General features: G+C 63.3%; 2 protein-coding genes across 2 annotated transcripts in view; both read right to left on the bottom strand.

Annotated features, from left to right (window-relative positions):
- LOC114005266 (multiple epidermal growth factor-like domains protein 9) overlaps window positions 1-2,489 on the bottom strand; it is a 20,691-nt gene extending 18,202 nt beyond the window's left edge. Inside the window, 1 exon segment of the mRNA XM_027766631.1 lies at window positions 1,086-2,489. Coding sequence (XP_027622432.1) covers window positions 1,086-1,407 — 322 coding nt within the window. The 5' untranslated portion in view covers window positions 1,408-2,489.
- Window positions 2,490-2,509: 20 nt separating this feature from the next.
- The window catches only part of LOC102503362 (netrin-G2), a 70,374-nt gene continuing 65,211 nt past the window's right edge, over window positions 2,510-7,672 (bottom strand). The window contains exons 5-7 of the mRNA XM_027766641.1: window positions 6,365-6,391; window positions 5,427-5,564; window positions 2,510-2,732 (exon numbers count right to left, since the gene is read on the bottom strand). Of these exons, the coding sequence (XP_027622442.1) occupies window positions 2,587-2,732; window positions 5,427-5,564; window positions 6,365-6,391 (311 nt within the window). The 3' untranslated portion in view covers window positions 2,510-2,586. The remainder of the gene's footprint in view (window positions 2,733-5,426; window positions 5,565-6,364; window positions 6,392-7,672) is intronic.

Here is a 7,672-nt window from a genome sequence, read left to right on the forward strand (position 1 = left end):
CCGGCTTCCCGACGCTCTCCATGTTGGGCAATCCCACGGATGGATGAAAGCATGCATGGATGCCAGACTGGACACACCAGGAGCTTCCTCCTGCTGCTTTGGAAGATGGCTGCAGGAAAAACCTCCCACCTACCCACGGGGCCCTTTCTAATTCCCCGAGCTCCCTGCAAATCCGCTTGTTTGGAAGGCCCCCGAGAGTGAACGTCACAGTTGCTGGCTCCTAGGAGTCTCTTTGCCTCCCCTGACCCTGGCCAGGAAGCTTCTGCCCTCACTGTTTCTGGGGGCACGTCGCCCCATACTGAGGACAGCCCTTCCCACCCTGTCCCATTGTCCCACTGCCTCCTCTGCCCCCATGCCTGCGTGGTTCTCAGGCTGAGCCCTGCCCGATCTGCTCTGCACATCAGACTGGCCAAGCTCCCTGACCACAGGGGGCAGGACCAGCAGGAAACGGACACAGCATCACGCAACAGCATCACGAAGTGGGGTTTGGTGAGGAGGGTCACCTTTCGTGCCACAAGGAGGGATTGGTGTCTGTCCTGGGGGATTCACAGCCCCCTTGAGCAAGAGGACATGGCAGCTGCCTGGACAAGGAAGGACACAGCCACCCCTGGAAACAGTGGCCACGCACCTGGACAGGCCCAGCGTCCTGTGTGACGGGGAGGAGGGACTGACCCAGGCTCAGTGGTCAAGGAAGAAACGGCCCGAGATGTGCCCAGGAGGGATTGTGGGCATTCATGCCCCCTTCACCTCACCCCTCGAGACACGGGAGGTGAGCCTTCTCCAAGTGGCCTGAGGAGCAGCGTCAGTGACCTGTGTGCCCCAGATTCTGCCGCACCACGAGCCCCTGGACACACCTCCCAGGGGAGTCAGGACAAGCTATTTCTGGCAGCTGCTCTGCCAGCCCACTGTGCCCAGCTTGGCTTCTGACTCATATCTGCTCCCAGCGCCCCTAGGGAGGTAGGGCTGGAGGAAGACGGACTTGGGGTAACCTTGACCCAACTCCTTCGGGAGGCTTCTGTGAGCGGATGTTAAGCGGAAACAGGGGAGAGAGGTCGGGGACTGATGCAGCCTGGCTCTTCTCTTACCTGGAAACTCTTCAATAGGCATGACTTGAGGAGATTTGGGCTTGAGCTGGAAAAGTTTGGAGACCTTGGCATGGACAGGGGCAGGGGCAGTGGTGGAGGTGCCCACAGCTTGGAGAGATGAGAAACAGGCCTTCGTCTTCCTGGAGGGCTGCCCGGGCCCAGGGAAAAGCCAAACGAAGGCTTCCAAGGTGTTCCGGACCAGCCCTGGGGCAGCCTTGCCCTTGCTCGGATTTGGGCCGAGGCGCCAACACCCGATTTGAGAGCCAGGCCCCCCGCTCAGAGCCCGGAGGGGCGAGGCACCTTGTTGGAAGTGACACAGCATGCAGGACAGTCCTGCCTTTGGTCCCCACCCCAAGACCAGGCACACATCTGGCTTGCTTTGTCCCCCCAAATGGCTTCTATATCCCCCGATGCCCCCACGCTGTGCTCTCGCTGATGCCGAATCACTTTACAACGGATGAAAACGTCACGCCGAGCGACCTTCCCTGCCCCCTCCCCCCAACACACACACTCCTGGGGCACCACACCCCGTCTAAGGCAGCGCGGAAGCCTTGGCACCCCTCCTCCTTCTGGAAGCAATGTCTGTACTCCATGGCATGACCTTCACTGTCCCTGCTCCCACTCACAAGTGGTGTCAGCCCTGAGCACAGAACATACCTGCCTTCCGTGGCCCAGAATCCCGCAGGCCCTGGGTCCGTATTTGTGGGTGAGCACGCTACTATCGGGGTAACACTGACTCGACCTCCCTCTGGGGCCTGCGGCACCCCAGCCCATCCAGGGCAGAAACTGATGGCTCTAGTCAGCAAGGGGCGGACTTGGGGGGGCCTCCAGGTTGCTAGGAACAGAACATCGGCCCTGCTAACTGCGGTCCTCACTTTGGACACTCTTGCCAGCAGAGGGTGCTCAAAGCCCTGTTAGCTGCTTGTCGTTGGGCCTGGAGGGGAACGTGAGCTGCTGGGTGGGTGGCACAGGGTTGCTGCCTCTGCGAGGCATGGGGGCCTCAGTCCAGGCAACAGGTGAGGGCCAGGGGTCACCTCCCCGGTTGGAGTCGGGCAGGTGAGGTGTGTCCTGTGCACACCCACCTGTGGTTACAAAGGAGCCCCGTCTCCTCCCAGTGAGGAGGAGACTCCTGGCCTGGTGGGCAGTCCCTGCCCCGACCTGTCCACGCCCTTGTGTAACTGATGCACGTCCCCCGTTCAGGCCTACGGCAGCCCCTGAGCTCTCCTGCACTGGTCCTGCGCCTGGAATGTGCCCCCTTCTTGGTCATCGGAGGAGGGGTCTAACTGGCCCAGCTCCGGCAGGAGGCCCTCCCTGATGGTCTCTGGGCTCCATCAGCCACCCGGGTGTCCTGAGGACAGGTGGCTGGAGAAAGGGCCCTCCACTCAACCTGGGGCCCTCAGAGTGAACATAGGCTTGGGGAGTTGGGGCACAGTGCCGAGGCCCCTCGCCTCATTGCTCTGCTCCCACCCCAGGTCCCCACCGCGCACACCTGCTCTCTGCACTAAGAGGGGCCTGAGCAGCTGAGGAGCTTCCCGGGACCCAAGGCCTGTCGCAGGCCCTGCCCGCCCATACCTTCTGCACCGGAGGACACCGGGGGTGGGGTGGGGCTCTCCCCGAGCGTGGCAGCCGCAGATGGCCTGGTCCACTCTTGGGGAAGAAGAGAAGAAACTCAGTTATCGACTGGGCAGAGCTGGGGGCAGCCTGGGACAAGCAGAGGCACCTACCCACACACCCCGCAGGCCCTAGGAAGAAGCAGCATTGTAAGGAGATGCTCCGTCTATGCTGGCCAAAGGAACTGGGTCCAAACCTGAAGCAGCATCTACACTACTACAGTGTGTGGACAGCAGAAGCAGACTTGAAGCAGGAGAGGACCCCAGGCCAGTAAGAGACTGCTCAGACCGCATACTCCGGCCGGCCCTCTTCCGTGGGAGGCCTGATGTTGGGGCTCTCTATCCTTCCTGCGTGGTCCCCGTTTCAGCGCAGGGTGGAGTTAGGCCAAGCCCCGTAACTGGGTCCAGACCTCTCTGAAATCTCTGCTACTGGCTGCAATGGGGGACACGTGCTCTTGCCAAGGAATAGACGTTTCCAGAAAGGCCCTCCAAGGCTGTCCAGCTCCCATCTAGGGACCAGAGCCACTCCCCAAATCCAACCTGACTCCTGGGTCGCTGGCAAGTCCCTGACACTCAACACCCTCACGTCTCCCTGGCCTGTATCAGGGGGCTCAACATGAGCGACCCCCCAACACCAAGTGCCAGTGCTCAGCTCCAGGACTGACTGGGCGCACGGCGGGAGGGCAGGCGGGCTGGCTGGCAGAGGAGCCCACTGCCTTGCTCGGAGTCTCGAAAGATGCCCCAGAGGGACTGTATAGACGTCTGGTGTTTTCTGCTTCTTAAAGGGATTACACACAATGGTGGTTGGTGGGGAAAGAGGATGAAAACCCACCAGCTAAAGCACGCGGAGACGTCCAGCTGGGAGCGGGCGCCGGAGCCCGGACAGCAACTCGACACTAATGTGGGTGTCCGGTGAGGAGGCTGCCAGACCCAAACTGGCAGGGGCTTAATTAGAGCCTTGCCACAACTAGCCCCGAAGGCATTTGTTTTCAGTCCACCCCTCCACCCTCGTGGCTGGGGGAGGGTGCTGCCCTCCGGACAGGCTGACGCTGGCGGGCAGGAGAGACTCGAGCCCCTGCTCACTGGACTCCAGCCGAAGAGCCCGAGCACCTGTAGGGAGGTGGTCTCAGACTCAGGACTTCCAGGGTGGGGGTGAGGCTAAGGCTCCCGGCTGGGCTCTCGGGGACCTGCTAGGGTGTGCCTGAAGAATATTCCAGCAGAGGCCCAGGCCAGGGGCCAAGGTCAGAGGAGAGCCTGTCTGTTCCTTCCCGCTGGGAGCTGTGTGAGCCAGGCCTTGCAGCCGGTCCACCTCCCGATCCGTACACACCATGAGACCCACCTGCTTCTCCCTAGCCCCACCTTCCTGCCCGTGGGTCTGGGAGGTAAGAGCCTGTCTCCGCAGCTGGGTGGAAGGGGCACCACGACACGGGCCACCTCTGGCCCCCAAGGAGCTGCTGCCACCCACTGGGATGGTCGTCATGGCTAACGGGGGACCCAGGTGTACTGAGGGTCTTGGGCCCCGGCTTCGGCTGCTGTGGTGGGACCCGCAGAAACGGGCTGCTCAGGCCACTGGCTGTCACGTGGGAGCCATGTCCTCCTCTTCCCGCCCCACTGCCTGGCAAGGGCTCTAGACACGGAGCTGACCATGGCCTCGCTGGGTGCTGCCGCTGTGGCCAGGGGAGCGTGTGCCTCCTGCCCACCCTCACGGTGCAGACCTCATGTCTAGATCCTCCAGCCTCAGAAGGATTCTTGTCGCTTCGTGATCCTTCCGCCTCAGCCTCCCAGTGGGGACCACAGAGCACGTCACCATGCCTTCACTGTCCCCAGGTCAGTCTAGCACTTGCGTCCCTCCTGTCCCAGCCTCCCTGAGTCACTAGAACTACAGGTGTACACACCACACCTAGACTACAGGTGGGACCAGGAATCAAACCCTGGCCTCCCATGGGTCCCAGGCTGCAGCGCTCAGCGTCTTGGCAGTGCACGCCGCCACAGCTGGGCGCACCTCTCCCTCTTTAACCCTAGCTCTGCAGTCTGCCCCGTGGCTGCCCTGACACCCCCTCAGAAACAGGCTCAAGGTTCCTCAGCGTGTGCTCAGCTGTGCACATGCGCCAGGGACGGAGGCCACACACCTGGCCTCCCGACAGACATGTCTGGAGGGATCCAGTGCCCGTTTGCTTCGTCTGGTGGGATCTGTGTGGAGGTGGGTGGCCCAGCCCCGACCTCAGCCACATACACGACCATCCGAGTTCTAAACCTGGCTCGGGATGCCCCCTCTGCCTTGCGGGTTCCAGAAGTTTGCCCTCTTGGCTGGCTACCCTGCTCCATCAGTCCCCCGAGGCCTGCTGCCGAAGGGCTGGGAGAGAGCCTTGGGGGCCAGGTGAGGCAGGGACCTGAGGCAGAAGGGCCGATGGTCACAGGCCCTGTCTTGGGCTGGACATCAGGCGGCCTCGCTGCCCCCGGCATCCTCCAGGTCCCTGTCCACTTGGCCACACTGGCCTGGGATCCTTTTAGACAACACCTTGGAGGGGCAGGAGGAAGATTCTGGAGCTTGAACTGACCCCAAGTCCCCTGGCTGGGGCTTGGTGGCTGGGTGGGCAAGCTCAGGGCTCTAGGGCCCAGCAGGGAGGGAGCCAAGCCTCTCCCTTACGAGAGCCAGGGACTAAACCTAAAAGCAGGAGCGGGTGGGACAGTAGGGGTCACTGGCTACATCCTGGCTACACCAGGCACCCACCTGTGGGCTGTGGGGTGCTGGGGGCCGGGGGGGCCCAGGCAGTGGATGTGGAGGGGGCAGGAGTGGTGGGGTCCGTCCTCATGGCCATGGTGGCCACGGGGGCTTTGGGGACAGGGTCTTTCCGGGACCTGCGGATGCCTGAGGAGAGACGGGAAAAGAAAGCCAAAGAGACGCAGCTCACGAGGCCGCACGGACAGGGTGCCCTCCGGTCTCCGATTTCCTTCGGTGTTCTCTCTGCCCACTGGCATCCCAGCAGGGGCAGCCCTGGTGGGCAGGGTCAGTCGGGTGGGGGCCCACAGAGCTCTGGTGGAGGTGATTGTGCACCCAGAAACTTTCATGAGATCTTGGGTCTGCCAGTAGCTGAATATTCCACACTGGCAACTCCTTCCCTGCCTCTCAGAACAGATGGTCGATCTCCGGGGGAGGGGTCGCAGATTAAACGGGGGAGGTGGGGGGCGGGGGGTAGCTCCAGCAGATGCCCTCTCTGTCTGACTTGCCTTGGGACCTGAGCCGACCTGATGACCAGAGCCCTGGGACGGTCTCACTGGGAGGCTGCCCCATGGCCGGGCTGCAGGGCGGACTCTGCCACTGGTGGGGAAAGCTCTCCTCCCAGCCGTGCATGAGCAAAGAGGCCCAGGGGGCGGGGGGAGCAGGGAGTCCACCCAGGGGCCACGGGGCCGCCAACAGTCCTGACTTTCCAAAGCAGCACTAATGAAGCTCCTGGGGACCCGCAGTGGCTGGGCTGCGGGCCGAGGCGACAGTGCAACACGGCAGAGGGTGGTGAGATGGGGAGAAGCAGATGGAGTGGAGCTAGACGAGGGAGCACAGAGGCCCGGGGGACACCGGACGTCGAGGCTTCTTCTCACTCCTGCTGTTTCCAGGACATGCAGAGGTCCGAGCAGGGGCCCAGCGCCCGCCCCACCCACGTGTGTACTTACTGCCAAAGGCGGAGCCTGCAGCGGCACCTGCGGGGAGACAAGCTGGTCACAGAGCTGGCTGCCTGGGGAGGAGGTGTCTGTCTGTCTCCTTGGGCAGGGCAGGGGGATACCTGGAGGTCCCTCCCTGTGCCAGAGGCAGGCACCTTGGAGGTTAGGAGCGCCTGCCTTGGCACACCGCTGCTACCAGGGATGAGGGGTGTCCCTCTCTTGTCCTGCACTGTCCCCTCCAGGCTCCCAGTGGGCCCTCATGTGTGACCGGCTCTGCATGGGAGAACCGCTATGAGCTCATGTTATGGGGGATGCTGAGTCTCAGAGGCGCACCCTCTGGGCATGCGGAAGTACCAGACACACTCCGGGAAGTGCCACGTGGGCCCTCTCAGTTCATCTTGGGCTTTCGGGCCCTCCAGTGCGTAGGGACTGTCGCAGGGTACTCCCAGCTGGGAAGCGGGGAAGGGCTGGGTAACGAAACCCAAGGTGGCGGCCTCCATGCGGGAGCGCTCCGTGCGGCCGGGTGCACCCTCTGTCCTCACCACACCCCTGCGCAGGGGTTTTCTTAGGGTCCTGATTCTGAGGGCATACCAGCCCGGAGCGGCAGAGGCGTGACCGGGACGGGGTCAGGTCTGGGCTGTCTCTGCACGGCGTAGCCTCCAGGCCGAGGGAGGCCTAAGGCCAGTTCTGACCAGGGCTTCGCAGTCTGAGGACAGGGTCATCTTAGACGAAGGAGGGGCCGGGCCGCGGTGCCGTGTTCCTGAGCCCAGGCGTGGTTGGCAGGGCAGCCTGGGGGGGCCTGGGAGGACCAGCCCCCCACACTCGCCCCTCCCTTCATCGCCACGTCTGGGTAGGCACCGGGCTGGACCCCAGGCATCCGGGAGGTACAGCCACAGGGAGCCCACAGGTGGACATGAGGTGCCAAGCAGGGCTCCAGGGCGGGGGTGGGCAGAGAGGCCAGGCAGCCTCTGGGCCTGCCTGGAGGGTAAGGGCCAGGAGTGTGGGGCATCTGGCCGGGCAGGCAGAGGGGGGAGGCGATCTCCCAGGGCCCTCGTACATGGTGAGGGGTGAGGGCTGGGGTCTTTGTCCTGAGGGCACCAAGAGAGAGCTCAGTGGGGGTGGGGCACGACAGCGGGGTTGAGGACAGCAGGTGGGGATGGAGGGAGGGTGGCCCCGGGCGTCGGCACCTCTTTCTGGGAGTCATGGGGAGGGGAGTGGGAGGGCCTGTTTGACCCATGTCTGCTCCCAAGTGTTCAATAAGAACCTCTTCTTCCTGGGGCTTGGGGCCTCCCAGACCATCTCTGGAGACCCATGGGGAAA

Source organism: Tupaia chinensis, unplaced genomic scaffold, assembly GCF_000334495.1.
Source record: "Tupaia chinensis unplaced genomic scaffold, TupChi_1.0 Scaffold143602_1, whole genome shotgun sequence".
Taxonomy (NCBI): Eukaryota; Metazoa; Chordata; class Mammalia; order Scandentia; family Tupaiidae; genus Tupaia; species Tupaia belangeri.